The following is a 24833-nucleotide window of genomic DNA, read 5'->3' as shown; positions in this document are numbered from 1 at the left end:
TTCTGATTCTGGGCAACAGGAGCATCAGCAATTTCAGAATTATCACTGCTCTCCTGCCAGCACGGCTTGCTTTGGTGATTTTTTTTTTCCTGGTGCTTGTCCAGAAATTTCAGGCAAGTGGGAGTCTTTCAGCTGCCAGGAGTAGCAGGTTAGGGAGAGTGTGAAATGGAAAATGGGAAAAAGGATTGTGAGGCAGGATGGCTAGAATGGTTTTAATGCTGGGTATAATTTTAAAAATGCATCAGAACACTCTGCAATGATAAATAATTGTTGTTTCCTTGTTAATAAATTTGGCCTTTCTCTGAAAGAGCTGTTCTTTATCAGTGGCTGCCAAGTCAGATCCACCCTAAGGTGTGTGAGGCACCTCTCCCAGCTTCAACAATGTGGAATTTAAACTTGGGTGTCATGGCCTTTGCATGAAGTTTATATAAAACCCACAATATAAAATCCACAATCTGAAATTCACATAGAAATTCCCATAAAATGTACACAAACACTGTGCTTCAGCAGAAAGGACTCTGGTTTTTGAAATAAAAGAGAAGTACAAAGTGGATCCAAGCACAGAGAGCTCACAGTCTAAACATGAATTGAATTTTATTGACATTCTCCAATAGGAGTTTGAGGCAGAGATACAAGGACTGACCAGAGGTTTTTAAAAGCAGCCATTCCAAAAGTGGCTTTGCTGTGCTTCAGATTCCTCAGGGCCATGTCCCAGCCCAGCTGGACTCCTGTTCTCAGGACTGGGAAGTGTCTAAGGGAGCTTGTGGAGGACTGGTGACCCTGTCACCAGAGATCAGAGTTGGTTCATTTCTACCCCAAAAAACACCATGCAGCCCCTGTAGGGAATACAAACATTAAAAACAAACAAAAAACCCAGCCAAACAAAAATAATTTCAAAGGCAGCTGTCTGAGCTGAACTTTTTCTTATCCTCCTTCTACTGAGTGTAGGAGATGCAAGTCTGCTTTACAGGGAGATTCCCCACCATAAAATGGGATTATTTCTGTCTGGAAAATCCTTGAGCTACAGAGGAAACTTTGCTTTGCTGAGTAGGACAAATGAGTAAGAAAGGAAAAAAAAGAAGTTATACATCTGAAGTTCAACTAATCCAGACCTATAGTTGCAGGATTTTGTGTTTCCTCAAAAGTCAGCAGCACAGAATGGGGGTTCCCAAAGGCTCATCCATCCCTCAAAGGAGAGGAATTAGTGCAATAATAAGTGGAAACACTTCTCTGCCCATCCTGTGAGAGGGACAGGAGCCCAGCCCAGGATCACATGCTGAGTTTTGCACCACTTCTGTTGTCTGGGATGAATCCCAGTGTTCCCCAAGCAGGAATTCCATCTGCAGGCTGCACTGCACACACGGGAAGGGAAGGCAGGGCAGGATTTGTGCAAGGAAACAGCCTTGGGTCCTGCCAGGGGTGGGGTTAGATTGGATACTGGAGAAAATTTGTTCACTAGAAGGATGGTCAGAAATTGGAACAGGCTGCCCAAGGAAGTGGTGGAATCCCCATCACTAAAAATGTTCAATAAACTCGTGGATGTGGCACTTGGGGACAGGGTTAGTGGTGGACTTGGTAGTGCTGGTTTGATGTTCTGAGAGGACTTTTCCAGCCTTAATGACTCTGTAAATCTCTGATTCTTTTGATTCCAAGATCATCCATTAGCAAGACCACTATCTATAATTTGTTTTTTTTTTATTCTGCCCCATGTGAAATCCTATTCTTTAAAACTATTCCTTGGTATTGCTAATTTCCTAAAATGCTAAAAATTAGGAAAATTTGTCCAGCTTGAACTGGAGTGTGTGAATCACCTCTTTCCAAGCCTTCTTGGGCATCCCTACGTCACTGGGCAGTGGGGAGACCCTGCCAGTGCCAGAGGAGCCCCTGCTGGGCAGTTTCACACTCAAGTCACTTTGATTTCCGTGGGCAGATTTCACCCAGCAGGAATTGCTGGCTGCAGCCTGGTTTACAAATGCAGGGAGATTGTGCACGCTGCCCTTCGTTCCATTTCATTTTTTTTATTTCTTCTTTTTGTTATAATCTTTTTCTTTGCTGTTCCAAATCGTTTATTTCAAATGCACTTTTCCAAGCAGCATCAGACAATGTTCCTGTTGATGGGGGATTCTTTGCAATCTCCTTCTCTCCCCTGTTTTAAGGTAAATTACTTCACTTGCTGATTGTCTCTCCCCTCTCTCCCAATGTCAGCACATCAGTGTTTTCTAACACAATGAACTTGTAATTTCTTTTTAAGTGGGGCTGGTTTTTATCTCTGCATGGAATTGCCACAAAATCAGCCACCTGCTATAACTGAATTTCATCCTCACTGCCATGGGATGTTTATACTGTGGCTGTTCCTGTTCTGCAGCCTGAGGATATCCTCGCATTTCTCTGGTTTGCATTATCCATTGCTGGATAATATCTATATCTTGGAACATATATATGTTGAAATAATAATAATAAGAAATGAAGTTTTTCCTCTTCCTATTCAACACAGTTAGCTCAAGCAAGACTGTACAAAGACCAACAGGTGTTTCTCCAAAGATCTCATTAAGCACTGATTATCTCCAGCATCTCTTGTAAGCAAATGTCTCATTAACGTGGCTGTTCACACATAATTTACTTTTGTACATAGTGCCACACTTCAGAGAGCTATAAACCTGGTGCTGCACATCCTCAGATTTACATGGAAAATGCATTTCCTGCTGCGTGGACAGACACAAGCTATCAAAGACAATAAAATCTAACAGCACTCAACGTGGTCTTGATTTCCACCTTTAGTACATAAACAATATTATGAAATTATAAAATCAGAATATCCTGAGCTGGAAGGAGCCCACAAGGATCATTGAGTCCAACTTCTGGCCTTGCACTGGACACCCCAGTGTGTACTGAGAGATTCCAAACCTTTCAAACCCCAGGTTTTGAGACTTTTAGAAATATTCTAGTGAATTACAGCATTCATGGGATGAGATCCTCATCTGACCAAGGAAGCAATCTGGGATAGGAGTGGGAAAAGAGAGGTAGAGGAGCAAATGTAAAGGATTCTTTTATTTTTTTCCATCTCTTTTGATGATTTAATGAGCATTTCTGCCACTATTTTGTATTTTGGTGGGTCTGGTGGGTCTTGTTATGGTGTTGAACATCACAAGGTTGTTTGACACTGACCTAATTCTTCAAACACCAACTGGCTCTGAACTGCTCCTCTCCCCACACGTGGTGCTCTCAGCCTTATATTTTTGTGAGAAAACATAGGACTGGATTTGCTACCACTGAAACTGATGGGGGAAAAAAAAAAAAAAAACAAAACCACCAGTTCCTGTCCTGAGAACGCTGAGAACATTCCTCCTCCGCTGATGGGGATCTGCTGCTGTCACCAGAGCTTTTACAAGTTCATCACCCACATCTCGTTAGTTGGACTCGTGCCAGGCAGAAAGTAACACTTGGAAGTATTATCTGCTTTTCCTGGAGGTTTTATTTCCCTTGGCATGCAGTCAAAGAGGGAGAATTTTGACAGAAAGCCTTGTAGAAAATCATGGAGCTGGAGGCTCTTTTTCAGTTGATAGGATTATTGCTCAATCTCAACATCAAATGCAAATAAGCAGCGGAAATATTTAGGTTTGGTTCTTCTTTTTTTCCTGAGGCAGAAGATGACTTTCATTTGAGATTCACCCAGTAAGTGATTTTTTTTTTTAAATATCAGTAGAACATTTGAGAGATTGCTCTAAGTTTCTGTGTGCACTGGAGGAGCCCTCTAGGTTTGTGAGCTGGTAAGATGGTGATGTGCAGAATTACAGAAGATTTATTCTTCTTGGGAGCCAGTTTTTCACACCTCTGCCACAGAGACCAGAGAGAAGCAGGAGATGGGTTCCTTTGCTGTATACACAATAAATTTTAAATTAATTTTTCTTGTATCCCAAGATAAGACAGATCCCACCCACAGTCCCATCACCTCCTCTTCCTGCATTCATGGAGCAGGAAATTGGGGCTTTTTACCACTCAGACCTTTGCTTCAAAGTTTGGTACCTGAAGCTTCATCTTTGAATGGATATTAAAGACCTGAATTTACTTTTAGCTTATACAAGAAATCATGAGAGGTCAGAAAAATCCTCTTTTGACACTGTGAGTTTACATTCTCTAGAGCAAAGACTGCAGTAAAAATAATGAACGATGTTAGGAGAGTTCTTTGATAAGGAAGGACATTTTTTAGAAAATAAGCAGGTGGAAGAGTGAGTTTGTCTCACATACCCACGGAAATGGCTGCAGGATGGAGTAGAAACTGCTTTTCAGTTTTCAGACAAATTCCAAAATGAGTGAGTTCCCAAACCCTCACACGAATTACAGCCAACAGAAATTCATAGAATTTAATCAAATATATGATCCATATGTTTTTAGGGGGTTTTTTTGTTTTGTTTTGTTTGTTTTTTTTTTATTAACCCAGCACTTCTGAAAGATAACAAAATGGCAGCAGGTTTCATACTCAAGGGAAAATTTTTTTCTAGCATGTTGGAGTGACTTAATTGGGACTAAGGAATGTCATCTTCTGGGAGAGAAGAGTCTGACCATTACTGTGTGTTTCCACTATGGATTTTATGGTTATTCTTATGAATGAAAAATAATTTTTCCCAGGGAAATTACACTGTTTATTATTCTAAACGAAAATACTTTTGTTTACAGAAGGAAGAACCAACCCCAAAGTTCAATAATAGTGTGAGGAAAGGGATGCATTTCCACCACTAACATTTTTTTATCCCTCCTTCTCTTCCACAGGTTGCCCAGGAATGTGGGACAACATCACCTGCTGGAAACCTGCAAGTGTGGGAGAAATTGTCTTTGTCAAGTGTCCTGCACTGTTCAGATTTATCATCTCTGAAGATGGTAAAGTATTTTCTCTTTGTTCTTCACCTTTGCCTGGTAAAACCTCGTGCCCAGCATGAGTGTAAAACCTCACAGATCCTCAGGATAAAGAGACATCAAAAACTCTACAGCTGGGCTCCAGTCATAAATAAATTGCAGAAAACCAGGATATTTGTGTGTAGATATGTGAGTGTGCATGAGGTGGGAGGGAAGGTGTGAAAAAAAAGACTTCAAAGGCTGCACAACATGAAAATACCACAAATATGAGCTGCCAAAGGGAATATTCTGCTCTTGGGTCTCACTGGGAACCCAAATCTGTGTTTGGGTCTTGGGTAACACTGCTGGAATTTATTTTAGCAAATAATTAAAAGGTAGAGCAGGTTCTGCTTGTGCTGAAGGAAAACATAGGCGTGAGATGAGCAGTGAGGAGCTCCCCTGTTGGGGTCCAGGGAGGAATTAAAGATTTCTGGAGAGAGGCACAAGTTCCATCACACTTTTTCTGTGGTCTGTGGAAATGGGGCATAAACATCCTTCTGTCCCTGGGCAGGGAAGGAACCCAGATTGGTGCACTTGCTGTCCCTTAATCAGCTCTGTCCTTTGAGGAGCAAGTTCATCACTGTCCCCCCGGATCCTTTTTCCCAAAGTTTATTTTGCCAATTAATTATTCATTTACAGCCTTGAGTCTCAAAATCTGCTTTTTTTTGTATTGCCACTCACACAGAGCACCATTTTTAGGAGACAGTTTTTCATACACAGCTCCAGGAACTCTGAAATCCTCATTTTTAACACATCCACACCAGGCATCACCAATGTCACTGAACCCATGACCCACTTTAGAAACAAGGTTCACCCAATTTGATCTGTTCCAGGTCTTAAGTAAATGGTTACCTGTTAATGGAAAAAAACCAAAACCCTTTGAAATAGATTTTTTTTTATTGAATTAAGTTATTTAAATAAAAATAATTAGATTTTTATTATATTTATTTTATACTTAAAAAAATATCGATTTGAATAAAATCAAGATTCTAATTACATTTATTCTATTTTTGGTTTCTTTTTTTAAAAAATAAAGATTTTATTTATTTGCAAAAATGATTTAAAATTGTTTGCAATAAAAATAATTCTTTTCAATGAAAATAGTTGTACCTTTAGAGGAACAATTAAATATCTATCTATATCTATATCTATATCTAATCTATATCTATATCTATATCTATCTATATCTATATCTATATCTATCTATATCATCTATATCTATATCTATATCTATCTATATATATATATCTATAATCTATATTCTATAATCTATAATCTATAATCTATATATACATGTAAGCTCTATTTATTTATTTATTTATTTTTTTATTTATTTATAGCTCTATTTATTTTAGCTATGTAAAATAAAGGGCTGAAATAACATTTTTAAATCCTTTTCCCGGGATTTACTGATTTCCTCACACACTGTCCTTCCCATTTGGCCTGTGGCAGGGTGACAGTACGACCCTAATATTCCATCCAGTGCAAACCTATGTCCCATTCCCTTATCTCCTCATGGGATCCCCAATAAAAGTGGTAGCTGTTACCTCATGTAGGGCTGGGTTTGAGGGGTTTTGGGGCATCTGTTCACCAGGAACAAACCCAAGATCCATTATTCAGCTGATAAAAAAATAAACATTTAACCTGGAGTAGCTGGAAATCCCAGCAGATGTGGCTGGGATTGCACTGTTGACCCCAAGGTGGAATTATCAACATCCCAAACCACTCTCCTGGGGGAATCAGCATCAGCTTTGCCATCCTTGCTGCTAATTTTAATTAGCCAAGTGTATTTGTTCAATGAGGATTTAATGAAAAAACTCACATTTCATGATGGTTCCCTAAATAATGGGTTATTAGAGAACTATAATATTTCTAAGACTTGGATAATCACATTTTAGGGGTTGTTATAGTGTCCTCTGGCTGCTGCTCTTTTCTAGAATATGGAGCTAGGCTGGGCATGGACACTAATATTTATTAATAGCAAAATAATTTCTAGCTCAGCAACATTTTTATATGGCCACAGATAATTTTTACAAATGCAGCAATAACTTTAAATTATCCTTTTTAAAAGTTTGTGCTCTGAAGCACCTGTAGGTACAACATAATCCCAGGGAAATCATGGTGTGTGCTAATCTTAAAGAGTGGGTAGGAAACATCACACCTGGCTTTGGCTATTTAAATTTATATGTGAATTTATGAAGGGATCAGATGGAATTCTGGCTCAGTGAATAGAATATTTGTAGAAGATGCTTTCTCTGACTCGTCTCAAATGCTTTTCTGGAGGTGAGCGAAGTCAGTGCTTATTTTATGAATTTCAGAAAGGAATCTTGCTGCCTTTACTTGGATGTCTGAGTTCCATATGGAGTAAAATGGAAAAAAATAAAAGAAAAAAAGAATTAACTACCTAAGCTGTCATCTGGAGGGATGCATTTTGGAGAAATTAGCTGTGTGTTTAGCTAAAATTGCAGCTCTTGCTGGTTTTGAAGTGCTCTGCTTTAACCTTCACTGCAATTGAACCAAGGAGTAACATTTGAGCTACTGTCAACATCATGCAGAAAGTTCAAAGTGGAATTCTGTGTGCTTGGCAGCCCTGCTTTCTAAAACTTCATTTCATCTCTCTGATCCTCCAAAATCACCAGGATTTTTCATTCCTGTCAGATGCAGACTGTGAATGAAAGTATCATTCTCAAAATCTCTCTGCTGGAGATTCCTTTCCTCCAATGGAAAAAATCTTATTAATTCCTGAGTCTTTTCTCATCTTGTAAATTAAGGATTTCAGTGACTTTCCTTCTAGATAGTTCCCAAAATTATTTTTTTTCCTTTTTCACATGGATTTCTTTGGTTGATATCCATCAATCATTATTTTCACCAGGAACTGTCACTTCCATGACCATCCTGTTATTTCTATTTCTCCAGTGCCTTCCCAGCACTGGCTCCAGAAACACCCACTCCACAGCAGGACAAATTTAAAGCATTCTAGGGCATCTTTGCAGAGGTAAAAGGAAGAAAACCAAGTCAAGCTGTGATGTCACCTTTCAGTAGGACACAGCAAGACCTGGAGGTGGCCCTTACACAGTGATCTGCACTCCCAGCTGGAGAATTTTCTCTTCTTTGGTTTTTTTTTTTGTTGTTTTTTTTTTTAATCCCTTATTATTTTTTTTTTTCTGGACAGAGATGATAGTGCTTGGCAATGGAAATCAGAAGCAAAATCTCTGGGTTTTTTCTGCTTTGCACAGTGCAGCTGAAATATTCTGAACCAGTAAACACACCCAAATGGACCATGGAATGAAACTCAATAAGCAGATCAGAAATGAACTTATGTTCAGTACTTTGATTAGCAGTGAAAGAAAATACAAACAGATAATAGTTTCTGAGCATTTCTGTATGCTGCACATTTGGAAAGAGTTTTCATTCACAAATCCAAATAATAAATATGAGCAGCTCTTAGTGAATCTTCCAACAATTCAGGCAGTTTATCTGGTGCTCAGTTTAGGACACTCCCTGCTGCATTTACCACAAAACATGGCTCACTATGTACAATAGAGAAAATTCTCATTTTTTACCAAAGCCATAAAGCCTATCCTATGTTGATACCAGGATTAAGAGTTCCTAATTAAAACCCAGTAGAATAAAGAATGTAATCAGGTATTAGAGAGTTTAAGAGGGAATTACATCCTGTGCTCACATTTCAGAACCAAACTCTTTGGCTTGTTGCTTCTCTTGGTTGAACACAATCAGTGCTAAGGCAACAAGCTCTGTTATCCCAAAAAATTGGAAATAGTCTGTCACTGATCCCATTTAAAACACAGGGAGACACTCAAGTACTTTGTTGGACTAATTAATTGATTAATTGATTCTGTAAGAACCCCAAGCCTCCTAAGTGCTGCTCTAGAGGTGCCACGGGTGGGCAGTGGGATTTATGGATGTGGGGTTAATTGGATTTTGGAAGCAGTCTGTGCCTGAGTTTGGATGTTATCCCTAATCAGTTAGAGTAAGATGACAAGAGAAGTGTTAATGAGAAGGGAAGTGATGCTCCAGCTTTGAATGTGCCTTTGGTGTCTTTTCTGGGGGCACAGTCTTGGCAAAGCCTTTAAAAGCTGGCAAAGCCTTTAAAAGCCCCCAAACTCAGTGAAAAGACAACAAAAGTCATTAACTTCCCAAAGTTAAAGCTGTAGAAAATATTTGTAGTTTGCAGTTTCTATCAGTTTTGGTTATGTATTGATAGTTTTTTGTTTAGACAGGAAGAAAAGATTGATAAAGATCAGGAACCTCCTAAACACCCAAGCATCCCTGGAAGATTGTGTGCTTATTTCCTACTGAGGTAAAAGATGCAGGGTTTTGTTGCCACTACTGAAATTAAGGTCAGCATTGTGGCAGAATGAAATTGGGAATTGCATTTGCCTGTCAAAAGGCAAAAGATCAATGCAAAGGTCCAGATTTCTCTTCAAGGATGTTTTGCCTGGATGAGTATTCCAACATCCTGCTTGGAAACTCAGGGAAGGAAAAGCCTGTAACCAAATTTTCTCTTGAAAATATGCATGACCCATGCCAGCACTCTCACCATGGGAATAATAATGAGCCATTGGAGCTTATTTATATTTATTTATTGAAGCAACCAGGACTCTGAAACCTTTGTTTCATCCTTAATTTTATATAAGATCCTACATAGTCACAATCAAGTTCAATGCAAAGGTATCTATTTTATATATAAATGATTAAAAAAGTTAAAAAGAGAAAGAAAAAAAAATACATATATAGAATGGCATTTGATAGATAACAAGTCATTTCCAGATGGTTTTCATTCCTAGGCTTTGCACAGGTAGTAAAGCCATGGGATTATTCCAATTTTTCCAGAGAGGAGGACAAGCTATAATTAAACCTCCATGGTCACAGCATCACAAAGTCCATCTGCAATGCAGAGACAATGGGAGGAAAATGCTGTCATCAAAGAACAGTAACTGGATCTACATTTCTAATCTGAGGCTGAGGCCTCTCAGATGTTTTCTAGCAGAAATAAAAGACATTTTATGGCCTTTCCCACCAAATTATGGGGACATAAGGCTCTGTGCCTCTGATATTCAATTGTGCAGCATGAGCAAGAGCAGCTCAGCTAAAGATCAGGTCCTTGGTCCTCTGCAGTGGTCAAGGGAGCTGCAACACAGCTCAAAAACTCAATGATCTGAGAGCTAATTTGGTCTTGGGGAAGAAAAAATCCTGCATCTTCAGGAAGCATGCAAGGGTGGAAGATGCTGAGAGCTGCTGAGTGGTTTGGAGAACACTGAACTGCAAAAGGTCATAGATTGAAATATCACTGTAGGGGCAACATGAGCAGATCCTCCAACCTTTCCTAACAGACTTTGCTCTGTTCATGTTTCTGCTCCTCACCCAAAAGAGTTCCAGGTGATTGCAGGAGTTGAGGTGTGGTGGGCACACATTCATTCTTTCCTTTGAGCAAGGCATTCAATTTGCTTTCTTCTCTAGGAGTTGTTTCAGAACTGACAATCTCCGCTAGGCAAAGTTTCAGATTTTTTCATGGCTCTTGTTTGAAAAACTTTTTTCTCTCAAATGTGATCCCTGCCCTCTTCTGAGCTAGGAGACCCTTCAATAGTAATTGCATTGATCCTGCACTCTGACGGATGCTCCTGTGACAGCCAGACTCAAAGGAAGGACTCAGATAACGTTTGGATGATGCTTAGTTGCTATGGTGACCTCAGTCCACTTCTAGTTTCACATCCTTTAAGAGGAAAGAGGAAGAAAAGAATAAAGCCATGTTAAATGTTATTGATCATATTTTGCATCAGTCCCACCTTAGCCAGCCCTGTGTGCTCTGACTTTTCTGTTCTCCACAACAGACCTCACTGGAATTCTCCCATGATTTCCAGGCATGATTCCCTGGATCTTGTCCGGGTGTCCTGAAGGTAAACTGGGATATAGGAAGAAAAGAATTATGTATCAGTTCTTCCTTGCCTATAATGCAATGCCTTGTACAAACCTCTGGGTAACAAAGGCTTTGCAGAAGCTTGTTCCTCTCATGGTAGGACTGATATTAAATCCAACCACTCACTGGAAATTCCAGTCTCTCTGCCCCTTATGGGAGAAGACTTAAAACCTGGTGAACTTATCTTCATGTAGATAAATTATTATGGAATGAGTTTGTCCCAAAGGAGCAGTTACTCAGATGTCCTCAGTAACACTCAGAGTCCCCGTTCTTACTCAAACACACAAATATGAACAAGGCTTCCTAATCTTACCCTTGATTATCCTCCACCCCAGTTTTCTTCTTTTCTAAATAAAATGAACCCCACTTCATTTTCTACTGTCTCTATGTGAGCGTTATGTTCACAAATCCCTTTGTCAAGGGAAATTCAGATATACAGTAAATGATGGAATAATAGAATCTCAGAAAGGTTTGGGTTGGAAGGGACCTTAAAAGTCTTCTCAGTTCCATCTCCTGCCATGGCAGGGACACCTTCCATTGTCCCAGGCTGCTCCAAGCCCATCCAGCCTGGCCTTGGACACTTCCAGGGATCCAGGGACAGCCACAGCTTTTCTGGGCACCCTGTGCCAGGGTCTGCCCACCCTCACAGGGGAGAATTTCTTCCTAAAATCTTATTTAACCCTGCCCTCCATCAGTTTGAAGCCATTATCCCGTGTCCTGTCACCTCCTGCTCTTATATAAATGACTTTTAATCTGTAGTGTAAAGTGTTGGCAATGGGTCATGAGGCTGGAGAGATCCAAATCCCTGGAAATAGTTGGACAATAATAAGTGGGAAGCACTCAACACAGGGAAAGGTGTGTGAATCTGTAGGACCATGCACTCACCTTGCCTGCCTGTTACTTCCTACAGATCCTGCTAATGAAACTGCAAAGTCCAAGCAGCTAATCCTGGATTAATCAGTCAATTATGGAATCACAGAATGGTTTCACTTGCAAATGACCTTAAAAATTATCCAGTTCCTATCCCCTGCCATGGGCAGGGACAGCTTCCACTATCCCAAGCTGCTCCAGTGCCTGTCCAGCCCAGCCTTGGACACTTCCAGGGATCCAGGGACAGCCACAGCTTCTCTGGAAAACACGAAGAGCCCCAACAAAGGAGCTGGGACTGCAGGATAATGTGTGTGTGTGACTGAGTGTGTGCAGGCACAGGATGGGCAGTGGGCTGATGTCCCTTCTAGGGAAGCAGCAGGCAGGGGATGGGATCAGAACCCGTGTGGGGAGCTCAGAGAGCTGCAGAAAAGCTGCTAAGTAGCCTGCTGCTCCCGACTGTGGCTTTGCCAGCCGGCTGAACAGATTGCTGGAGCAGGAGAGCAGCAGGCAGCCGTGGGGAAGGCAGAGGAGGCTCAGCGTGGTGGATGCTGCGGAGTCGGGCGTGAGAGCTCGCCGGCTTATTTCATATTTAGAAATCGAATGCAAAACTTCGAATCAGTGCTATATAGAACAGGAAATTGAAAATTAAACTCCTGCCCAGCCAGCTTTTTATCCATATAGCTGGACAGCAGAATAACAAGGGGTTGTAAATGTTTTCCACAGCATCTCCCTGCCCCAGCCGCTGCACCTTCTGCAGGGACACAATGTGCAGGCTTTGCATGTTGATCCTAACACTCTCAAAATCCAAAACCTTTTGGAGAATTTCCTTTGTGGAATAGCCCTCCAACCCACAAAACTGAGGTGAGAACAACAGGACTATGGGAGAAGTGTGGGCCAGCCAATTCAGGACAGAACAGCTTTGGAATCCTTTCATCCCCTCCTGCCCCGCCACTAATAAGGGACAAACGCTGGAACAAAAGGGTTAAATGCAAGTTGTGTTCAGATAAACAAAACCATGGGAGGGCAGGCAGGTGGAGAGCAGCCAGCACAGATTTGGCACCGAGGAGGAGATCTAAAAGGCTCTGAGGCTCATCGTGCACAGGCTGGTTCTTGGCTCCAGCTTCCCCATCCCTGTCCACTTTAAATCGGGAGCAATTGCTGTCGTCGAGTTTCTCGTCAGCTGTTGCATAGTGAGGAGTGAATTATGAGTTCTGGGTCTCAGTAAATAAAAATCAAAAGGAGAAAGTCTGATAAATGTGCAAGAAAAGGGCAGGAAAGGTCTGGGTCTCTGCCACCAACTCTATGGGGAGCCATTGGCAAGTCCTTGGAGTTTTTTTCCTCCCTCTTTTCCCTCTTCCAGCAGAAAACAGAAATAAGGAGTGTTTGCTGTACTTGGTCTTAAGAATTGGTAACTCAGCATTCTGATAGATCTTCACCAGGATCTCTAAGCAGTGCTGCAAATAACATCTAATTAACAAGGTCAATTAAAGCGTTAATTGTAGATTTACTTCCCAAAGAGTGACACTTACTTAAGTCTGGTCAAGCAGTGAATAACACAGCCTGTCAATACACTGGATAAACCATCCTGTGTCAGGACAGCAGCAGCTTCCTCAGGAGTCTATTGACTGATAAGAGCAATTATTGATTTATTAAGTGCTGCTCTAAGGCACTGTTTAGTATCTGCTCTCATGTCCACATTTCCAGAGTTTGGGTTTAACTGCGTGTGAGAAGCACAGATGTCATTCAGATAAGTCATAAAATTGTGATATTTGAGATGTTGTTATCATAGTATAATAGAATTATAGAATGGTTTGGGCTGGAAAAGATCTTAAAGATCATCCAGTGCCACCCCCTGTCATGGCAGGGACACCTTCCATTGTCCCCTCCTTTGAGTAAAGAATTTCTTCCTAATACCTAACCTAAACCTGCCAAATTCATTCCTCCTTGTCCTATCACTGCATGCTCATCTCAAAAGTCCCTTGTAAATGTAACCCCTGAATTAAACCCCTGAAAAATGTGTTTCCATTGAAGATGCAGATGAAAATCATATTTTATTTATTCTTCATTTCTGAGAGAGCAATGCATTTGATTAGACCATTGTGTAATCACATCAATGAGCTTTCTCTTCTTCACCAGTGAAGTCAAACACACCGATTTCTCATTGTTTGTGCCCTAAGAGTAGGAAAACAAGAAGTCTTGTGGGAAAGCTCAAGCAGTGAGGGGTGCTGCAGTCCTGCCCACTCCTTCACTGGCAGCACAGTAAATTTACTGAGGTCTCTCCAGAGTCTTAAAGGCACTAAGGTGAAAATACAATCCAGAAAAATATGTTTTGAGTTAACATTGTGAAAAATGAGTGTGTCTGGGATTCCTTACCACCCTTAAATGCAAGGTGAGGTCTTGTCCCTCTCTATGTAAAAATGTTAAATGTTGTGCACAAAGTTAATTCATTTGCACTCCATTTCATTCTCAGATGTGTGAGAGAACAGCACCAATGCCAAGGATTTCTGTCAAATAAATTTCCATATTTTGCTGCAAAACTTTCACTGTCTGAGGGCAGGGCAGAAGCAGCATGCAGGAACTCAAAGGCTTATGGTGGCTGTATGTTCCTCCATGTCCTTATATATATCTATAAATATATCTTTTAGGTACATATATTTATATAAATTTATATGTTTATATACAATATGTATGGTTTATATATTTATATATAGATGCATATTTATGTATAAATACATATATCTATATGTTTACATAAAATATATCTATATATCTATATATAAATATATAGATATATTTATATATAAATATATTAGTTTGCATATATAATATAAAAACATAAGATATAAAAATAAATACACAAATATACAAATTTATTTATATATAAATATATATAAATATAAATAAACATATAACTACAGAAATAAATATATAAATATATAAATATGGAAATGTGGAAATATGTAAGTATACAAATATATAAATGCATAAATATATAAATACATAAATATATGTTTATGTGTAGATATGTATATATGCATATATATTTTATACATGTATGCAAGCACATATATTTAAATAATTACACAGAAATACAAAAATACATCCATACACCCACAAATATAATTGTATATGAGTTCATTTTATCCCAGCACTCAATAGATGAACTTTGACTTTTCATTGTAACTCAAGGCATGATGTTCAATGTAAATCTAATTAACTTCCTGGTATCTTAACTGATTAGTGAAAATTGAGGTGATGAATCAAGCCTAAAAGGCTGTACAGACAAATGTTGTGCTGGAACTTTCTTCAGTACATTAGTTAGGGCTCAGATATAGAAATATATGGTAATAAAAGTCTTATTGACTCCTACAAATCAGAAAATTAATATTGTTGGAAAAGTGAATCCCTTCATAATGTCCAAACATAGTGAAATGTAATAATAATTTCAGTATATATATAAAAATATTTCTGTAACAAGCCTATTCATTTTTGAAAAACTGCATCAATGTGTTTTAGCTGTTATTACAGATGTCATGAAATTGAAAATGAACTAAAATTTAATATTTGAACATCAATAAGACTGACTTCTATCTATATTTAGAATGAAATAATGATAATTTTTGCTTCGTGCTTTTTAGATTGTAGGGGGAAAGTAGCTGCATTCAAAACATTTAAATTTTAGAGCAATGTGTTTTCCTGAGCCATCACTGCAATATGCAGGATGCCAGGAGCATCAGGCATCACTACTTAACACTGGCCTGCTCTCTATCCAGAAAGAATTCTGCACAGTTTTAAAGTCAAATTACTCTACAAATGATAAACTAAACCTGGATTTTTTTATGAGTGAAAGAGGTTTTGGGGAGTTTTTCTTGCAGCTTTTTCTACCCTGCTTGTGTGGGTCAGTGTGAGGCACAGGCAGCTGAGTTAGGTGACCTCAGTTAAGGAAAAAAGTTCCATCAGAGCTGCTGGTTTGAGTGGCAGATGCTGTGAAAAACACCATGAAAGAAGAGATAAAGGAGCAGTGGTTTTCTCTTTGATCCTCTGGTTGCCTGACAAACCCACAGATAAAAATTCCCTGACACACCACCTGACATCCGTGTTCTGAATTCAGATTTTAGCGACACATCCTGATTTTAGCAGCAGAATCAGAGAATTAGAGAATCACAGAATCACAGAATCGCAGAATCACAGAATCATAGAATCACAGAATCACAGAATTAGAGAATCCCAGAATCACAGAATTCACAGAATTTACAGAATCACAGAATTTACAGAATCACAGAATTTACAGAATCCCAGAATTAAAGAATTACAGAATCACAGAATCACAAAATCACAGAATCACAGCATTAGAGAATCACAGAATTTACAGAATCACAGAATCCCAGAATCCCAGAATCATAGAATCACAGAATTAGAGAATCACAGAATTTACAGAATCACAGAATTTACAGAATCACAGAATTAGAGAATCCCAGAATCCCAGAATTAAAGAATTACAGAATCACAGAATCACAAAATCACAGAATCACAGCATTAGAGAATCGCAGAATTTACAGAATCACAGAATCACAGAATCACAGAATCACAGCATTAGAGAATCACAGAATCACAGAGTCATTGGGTTGGAAGAGACCTTCAAAATCATCAAGTCCAACCCAGCCCCAACACCTTCCCCAGACCCAGTGCCACATCCAGGCTTTTTTAAAACACATCCAGGGATGGTGACTCCACTACCTCCCTTGGCAGACCATTCCACTACTTTATCACTCTTTCAGTAAAAACTTTTTCCTAATATCCAGCCTCTATCTCCCCTGGCACAGCTTGAGACTGTGTCCTCTAAATTCCCTGAAACTGAGCTGCATGGCTGCTGATAAACCTGGGGTTTGGTGGGTTTGGGAGGAAAAAAGATCTCTCCAAACGAGTCTGCAGAACCATCCCTGATATTCTACCAGGAATGTGGAGCCACAGCATCTGCCAGTGCAGCAGCTGAACCAGCTTGGCTGGGAAATGTTTGCTCAGAGACCTCCCCAACACCTGCAAATAGAGAATTAGAGCCACAGAATACCCTGAGCTGGGAGGGACCCACAAGCTCATCCAGCCCAGCTCCTGTCCCTGCACAAATCCCACCCTGGGTATCCCTGGGAGTGTTTATCCAAACTCTCCTGGAGCTCTGGCAACCTTGGGAATGTGACTGCTCCCTGGAGAGCCTGGCCAGTGCCCAGCACCCTCAGGGGGATTAACCTCTCCCTAAAATCCAGGCTAAATCCATCCTGTGGAATGCTGGAAGCAGCTGGAGCTGGGCAGAGAAGGATAGAGCCTGCAGGTGTTCTCACTGTGCCTGCCAGGATCAGCCCTCCAAAGCCCCCAGGGGGTTGGAGGGGTAGGATTGATGTTCAATAATCCATCCAAAGTCACAGTGCAGCCTGCCTGATGCTCCAGACGAGTTTTCTGTACTGCCACCATCATTTTCACATTAAACCCTCTCTTTTTTATTCTCTCTCTTAAAAAGTATAAAAGCACATTTGATTGGCTTAAGAGGAGACACAGAAATAAAGGAATTTGAAATTATTACGTGAATTATTAAAAAAAAAATCAAAAAAAAAAAAAAAAAAAAAAAACCAAACAACCATATGCTGTGCTGAAATGACTCCTGTTGTTATTTTACTTCTTTAGATTCTTTCTCCTTTCCCATAAGACCAAAATCAGTGTTTGTTGGATTTTACTTTTAATAAAACTCTTCTCACACAATTTGGTGAAGGATTTTCCATTCCCTGATAAACATTTGACTACCAAGGTTAAAAGGGGAACATGCTGAAGCCCTGTGGGCTGCTCCAGAGGGTGCAGAACTAACCTGGTGAGGACATTTCCCCTGCTGCAGTGGTCAGTGGAGTGCAGGGAATGTTTTTTTTCCCTGGATTTTGGGCGATTTGCAGCAGCCCCTGAGGCTGCACAGTGCAGCAGCTCCACTCCCTGGCTCAAGGCAGCTCCTCCTCCTGCAGCCACCAGGATTCTGCAAACTCTGATTTCAGCCCAGTTCGGGTTAAACATCGAGCACAGGGGGTTGGGAGCTTGGTTTGGAATCATTCCAAGAATTCATTTTGGAAGAACAGAAGGGAAAGGGAGATTTCTAATGTAAACCCAAATTTTTGTAATTTCCCACTGTCGTGGTTGTGTTTTTAGGATGTTAGGCAGCGTGGGTTTGGGCACAGTGTTTTGGAAATGTGTGAGCCTTTCTTACTTCAGAATATTCCCCCAAAAAATTTAAAAAAAAAAAAAAAATCCACAAAAAAAGCTCCTACATTCATTTTTCTTGTTCTTCCTAGAGTCTGATGAAACTTCATGATAACCAGATATTTAACAATATCAATCATCTTCTGAAAACCCTTTTTTTTTCAGAAAAATTGCTAATTTGATATTGTTAAATATCAAATAAAATGTTATTTTTATAATTGTGAAATACAAAATATTGATATTGTTAAATAAAATATAAAAATAAAAAATATTGCATCATATTTTTGTCATAAATACACAGGACTAATACAGAAATAAAGATTTAAACTTGCAGTTCTGTGGGCTCTGTTACATCCATTCCTCTTATGGGAGTCAAACTTTTATCAAAAATAAATTGCAACCTATTATCACTATAAATTAATTATTTTCATTCTTATACTTTCAGGTTGGGAAGTGGATAATCTGGGACAAACCCATGCAGGTAAGAACCAGTTTTGCTACCTAAGTCCTTGGTACTTCTGTTCCCAAAAATTGTGTGCACATGATAATTTCAGATTATTAAAAAGTTGTCTGCATATCAGCCTTTATGTTAATGATTCATGTACTTAACTCTAGTACATGCACAAAAAGTGAGATAAAAAAACTCATAAGTCTCTATAAATCAATGTGATTTTACCTAAAGCCACAACATTAAACTATCTTATTTAAACCCATTAGTTACTGCGCTTTGCCATTGATGGATGGAAATAAGTTTTCATTAATCCTCTGAAAACTGCTTGTATTTCAATACCTGTGGATTATAAATGTAAATTCCTATAGAAATAATATTTGACTTCTATATTTTTGCAATAAACTTTGGCCCTGTTTATTGCATGTGGTTTTAGTTCTAAATTTAGAGGTTCAGCTTTGATTTAACTCTCAAGTAAAGCTGTGTTTACTTCCTGGGAAGACAGCACCAAGTATTTATTGCTTTTGGGCCTGATCTAAACAAATAAAAATCAATTGCACTCCATTCACTGATTTCCACAGAGACCAGTTTGGGCTCTAATAGAAAACACAATCAAAACAATTTCATACCCAATTTCCACTTTTCTAGGTGATTATGACCTGCTGGAAAGCACAGCCCAGTCTCTCCTAGGTAAGAAACAGAACCATGGAAATTTTTGTCTCTCTTTTTTCTTTACCTCTGTTAAAAAGGAAGCTCTCAGCTCTTTTTTTTTTTTTTTTTTCCTTTTTCCCTGCAATTTTGGTATTTTTTCCTAATCAGTTCTAATTGTTATGACATTTTCTGCTCTGTTACTTTTAGCAATATTATGAAAATTTATTCCTCCTCTATTAAGCCTCGCAATCTAAGAAGTCTGCTGTTATAAATTATATCTACCTGCTTAACAGTAATTACTAAATGGTGTTAAAGAAATTCAGCACCGTGATTCAGTGCTTTTTGCTCCATAGAAAATTAGGGATGAATGTGCAAAAGTAATTTAATAAAATTTGCTGAGTAATGCAATGTTCTTAAATGAATGCTGTGATTGCTGCATGGATGGCAAACAGATTCTCTAAAATAAGGTTAGAAATGAGGTTATGAGGTACTAAACTGCTCTAAGAATGCAAAGCAGCAAAAAAACAAACCCAAAACTTGGAAATTTCCATCAGCTTTGGTCTAGGTGCACCTGAAACTCCAAAATCGTGATAATTTCATAAATATTGGCTGTTCCTTTGTGCTGGAGAGGAGGAAGTGCAGCAACAACCCATCCCTAATTTTTTAGGAAAACCACTGAGTTTTGGGAAGAATAATGGTGCTTCAAAAGAGCCCCACAGGGCTGTCCCACCTCAGCAGGTAAATGGGTGTCAGGAGATTCTTCCTCTCCTGCCCCAGCTCTTCATTCCCAGTAAGGTTCTAAAGCCTAAGTGTGGCAGCGAAACCACCTAGGAGCTTTGTCTTAGATGAGATCAGCCAAAAAATTGTGATATTTAAACCAAGATTTGCTTAAAATTAAGGTTATAAACCAGGATTAGAATAGTTAATAGACAGAGGAATGTGAGAAGTTCTGAATTCACCAGCTGAGGCCACCCTGGACATCTGGAGGTGGAAGTGAACATATTGCCATGAAGACAGGCATGGGAGAGAAATTCCCAATCCATGTTCCTTTGTTTTCTGCAGACCCTTCCCCCAAAGTCACTCTGAGATCAGAGCCTGGGCTTGGAGATAAATGAGTGGGATGTGTTCTCTGCCTGCAGGAGAGCAATCCAACTGCCTCTCCATGGATGTACAACCCCTGATTATCTGAGATATCCCACAGCCTCCAGGGCTTCCAGCACCTGGACCAAAACAACCATGTTAGTCTGGTGTTTTCTCACCAGTCCCATGCATGTGTCTCAGATATAAACCATTAAAAACAGCACAAAGGGCCTGTTTATAAACACTGGATTTCCCTTTGGCCACGTGGAGTGGAGATATCTTCATCAAAGCTGTACACCCAAAATAACTTTTTGAAAGAAAACCCCTGGTTTAGGAACCTACTTGGGAATGAGATTTTTGGTGACCTGGAAACAATGAATGTACTGATTAGATATTTTTTCTCTCTGGTGACCACCTGTAGTAATAGCCATCCCTAGGTGCCTGCTGCAGAACAGAATCATTAAAGACATCATTAAATTTCCAGAATTAAATCACAGTAGAACCGTGGGGGATATTTTTTTTGCACCAAGGGGAGGAAGGGCATGTCTTGGGGTTTTTCCTTGGGATTTCACATTCCCACCTGCCCTTGGCACAGGGGACATCAGCAGGAATTGCACTGAAGATGGCTGGTCTGAACCTTTCCCTCATTATTATGATGCCTGCGGCTTCGATGAGAACGAAACTGAGTCGGACAACCAGGTGGGAATCATCTCATAATTAAAAACTAATGAAGGGGGGAGGGGGGAAGCAGCAGACTACTTTCTGTCCAGCCTCTGGTCATGTTCTCATTTAATAATGATTAGAACAAACAATCAGACGTACATGGGTATAAAACTGTGAGAAGTGAGATCTGAATATTGAATATTTACAGAAGATGAGCTGTTAGTGTTGATGTAGTTTGGAATTTCAAGAATCACAGGCAAACCCTCAATTCTAACTGTGTTGATAAAGAATCTCTTAGCCAAATGTTATTTTTTTTTTCTATTTAAAAAAAATACAGATAGCCTTTGGCAGCTCACTGATAAATAAGCTCATGGTGTGCAGACCCAGCCATAGAGCAGAGCTTGATGTGCAGTGAGATTTTAGAGGAGATGAGGAGAAACCAGGCTGTCCAGGACACAAATCCTGCCTCAGGCTCCCCCTGCACGTTGGCAGGTGTGTGGCTGGGGATGAACCCTTTAACCCTGTGATTTTTCCCCCCAAGGATTACTACTATCTCTCGGTGAAGGCTCTGTACACAGTGGGATACAGCACTTCCCTGGTGTCCCTCACCACGGCCATGGTCATCCTGTGTCGCTTCAGGTGAGTGGGGACACGAGCAGGGAGCTGCTCAGTCCATGGGGGAAGGAATCTGGAAACAGAGAGAAATGTCACAGCCCAAGCTGGCTTGTAGCTGGGCAATTAATTCAGTCATAAATAAGAGATTCAGTTCAAGTAGCCCTGTTTGATAAACAAACCCCTAGGTGAGCAATAATAGGATAGATTCAAACCCAAACAGGGATTTCACCCAGATCTGATTACTGGGAGAGGATTTTCACTCCCCATTTTGGGAAGGGCTCTTGCCTTTTTCCTGGCAATGCTGTCCCCTAAACCAGAACACACCCAGTGAGTTCCATCCTAAACTGAGAGCTGAGCAATCCAAACTCCCAATCAATCACATGTACTTGCCTGGGGACTCCAAACTCTCTATTGAGGAGAATTCACAAAAATAAAATGCTTTTGTCCCATGGACCACGGCGTGCCCTGTTTGTCTCTGATCTGGCACCAGCCAACGTTGCAGTTAAAGGTTTTATCTCATCAGAGGTAGAATAAGAAGGGGAAAATCCTTTAGCTGAGTTGTTTCCCCAGTTTGGATGCACTCCAAAAGTCACATTTCAGCAGAGGGTAAATGCAGCAGGAGAAGCTGTGGGTCTGGTTTATGAAACTTCACGAGCTGCACTGGGCTCCTTCTGTTATCTATTTTATGCTTCCCTGCATTCTTTCTACAAGAAAATCCCCACATCCTCCTCTCTCTCAGGTTTAGAGTCAGTATTAACTGTCTTGGCTTAGGTGTTGCTGTTCTTAGCACCAAGGTGCCCTGGCCAGTGAGACATTTCCACTAAATAAAACTATTTTCTTCTTTATTTCTCTCTTCCCCCCCCTCCCTTCCTCTTTCCTCTCCAGGAAGCTTCACTGCACTCGGAATTTCATCCACATGAACCTCTTTGTTTCATTCATCCTCCGTGCAATATCTGTGTTCATTAAGGATGGGGTTCTTTATGCTGAGCAGGATGGGAACCACTGCTTTATCTCCACGGTGAGTCAAACTCAAACCAAATCCTTTTCCTTTATTATTTTTTTTTTTTCCAGCACAAGATAAGAAAAAGCAGTGGGGCAGGCAGCAATCTGTGGAGTATCATCAGCTGAGAATTTATTAGGGAAAGGGTAGTTGGTGTTTAACTTCCCTCCCAGTTCACAGCCAGGCTGCATGTTTCATCTCTTGATGTCACCAGTGTCCTTCAGAACAAACCTGCAGGTTTTGTTTTCTGAGTCTGCTCTGATTGTTCCTCCCCTTCCCAGATCTGCTCAGTGGTGGATGGGATGAAAGCAGGCATGAGCAATTTCCTTCACTTGAAGGTCTGGTTTTTCTCCATTTGTTCTGGGTGTCAGGCAGAGCCATGTAAACAGGGTGACCATTCAGGCACAGACAATACACCTGCTGGTCACATTCTCAAAAAATCACCAGCATTTCCCACATCTTTGTCTCTTAAATACATAGTTTCATGCAGAGCATCCTTTCACTGATGCATTGAGCATTTATCATGTGTAAATCCCAATTCCTTTCACATTCAGGGCTAGTATTTGATATGATAAATCAGCTCACTGGGTGTAATTATGATAGAATTACCAACTGAGCTCTCCTTTATCCATCCAGTTATGAGCTAAATTCCCTGTGAGTCACTTCCACAAGGCAAGTGCAGCTGTGTAGTTTCTTAGTCAGCCTTTTCTTTGTCATTGAAACTGGTTTTTGCTCTCAATTCTTCTCCATGAGAAAGCTGAAGCCTTGTGAGGTCTGAAGTTTGTTCCTGCCACTCCTCCAATGGTGGCATCTGCCTCTTTGGAAACACTTAAAGCATAAAACACATTAAAATCAGCCATTTTATGACCAGATCTTCTGCCAAGTTTCCATGAAGAAACTTGAGATCTGATGGTTTACACACCTTGATGGTAGATTTGGCCCAGAGGATGAAGTCAAAGTGGGAACTAATCACTGCCTCCAGCAGGAGCTTCCATTTTATACGGATTCTACACAGATTTTGTACAGATTTTACACAGATTCTGCTCAGATTTTTTGGAAAATCCTGCTTTGCTAGGACTAATGGCATCTCTCTGGGGTGCAGCACTGGAAAGACCAGTGTGTCCCACTCTCACAGGTCAGAGCTTGGTTGCCACCTTAGGCCTTTGCCACAGAATCATTTAGGTTCAAAAAGCTTTCTAAAATTGAGTCCAACCATTCCCAAGCACCACCAAATTCACCAATAAAACACATCCCCAAGTGCCACATTCCCAGATCTTTTAAACACCTCCGTGCATGGTGACTCCAGCACTGACCTGGACACTGTTCCAGGGATTGGCAACCCTCTCAGGAAAGAAATTTTCCTTTATATTCAAACTAAACCTCCCCTGATGCAATTTAAGACAATTTCCTCTTGTCCTAGTGTTTGTTACCTGGGAGAAGAGACTGACCTTGTTACCACCTCCTGTCAGGGAGTTGTAGAGAGCAATAATGTCCTCCCTGAGCCTCCTTTTCCCAAGCCTAAACAAACTCAGACCCTTTTAAAATATTTTTATATTTTATTTAATTTTATTTCCAGTTTTCACTTTCCTTTTGTTTGCTCCTTCACCCTCCTGTCCATCAATGAAACCTTGCATATTTTTTTATTTTTTTTTACAGCTGATCACTCACCCTTCTTCTCCTCACACTTAGTTCCATTTTCTGTCTTTGAGTGACAGCACTGCTGATGGATGGCAAAGAAGTGCAATTTCCCTGCTGCACACAGGAGGGTTCATCCTTTCAGATCCCACTCTCAGGGCTTTCCACAGTCCTCCTGAAATTTCACATCCTTCTCTGGGTTTCTCAGCACACAACTGGATTCTTTTCTTCCCTGCATTTAATCCTGGAAGGGAGCTTAAATCCAGCAATTGGTGCTTGCTGGGGCTGTGAGCCCTCAGCAATACAGGACATGCTCAAGCTGCTCTCAAATGCTCCTTGACCACTTCCCACTGGTAAAATTGGCTTCTTCCCCTTCCAGGCTCTGCTGTCTGAGTGATACCTGACATTATTCACATTCTTTAAAAGCTTTACCATTAAAAGTGTGTAATACCAGCTCCAACCCTTTCCACTGAGAGATTTGGAGAGTTGGGAGTGTGTGGGAACCCAGGACATCCCTCTGGCTGCCCTGGATGGTTTGAGACCCTGGCAGGGGGCTCAGGAGCCTGGGCACAGAGCCCGAACCCCTGTGCCTTTGATTTCTATCCCTGGGAAAAATTACCCCCTTACATGAAGAATTACAAGTCACAAAAAATAAGTAGAGTGTAAGTTAGATTATTACAAGGTGAAAAAGTAGGTTTTCAAGATTGTTTATAATAAGGGTCTGGGGTCAGGATGGAGGAACCTGGGCGTGTTCTGTCCTTCTTTCTCCTTCTTCCTGCATCCATCTTCTGGGTGATGTTGGCACTTTT

General features: G+C 40.3%; 1 protein-coding gene across 12 annotated transcripts in view; it reads left to right on the top strand.

Annotated features, from left to right (window-relative positions):
• ADCYAP1R1 (ADCYAP receptor type I) overlaps positions 1-24833 on the top strand; it is a 138188-nt gene that overhangs the window by 79199 nt on the left and 34156 nt on the right. For all 12 annotated transcript variants that reach the window (XM_033054782.2, XM_033054880.1, XM_033054869.1 and 9 more), the window contains 6 exons: positions 4768-4875; positions 18378-18413; positions 19029-19070; positions 20707-20810; positions 21316-21413; positions 22275-22407. In XM_033054782.2, coding sequence (XP_032910673.1) covers positions 4768-4875; positions 18378-18413; positions 19029-19070; positions 20707-20810; positions 21316-21413; positions 22275-22407 — 521 coding nt within the window. The remainder of the gene's footprint in view (positions 1-4767; positions 4876-18377; positions 18414-19028; positions 19071-20706; positions 20811-21315; positions 21414-22274; positions 22408-24833) is intronic.

The sequence above is a fragment of the Catharus ustulatus genome, chromosome 1 (genome assembly GCF_009819885.2).
Source record: "Catharus ustulatus isolate bCatUst1 chromosome 1, bCatUst1.pri.v2, whole genome shotgun sequence".
Classification (NCBI taxonomy): Eukaryota; Metazoa; Chordata; class Aves; order Passeriformes; family Turdidae; genus Catharus; species Catharus ustulatus.
This window is presented reverse-complemented; position numbering and strand designations above follow the sequence as displayed.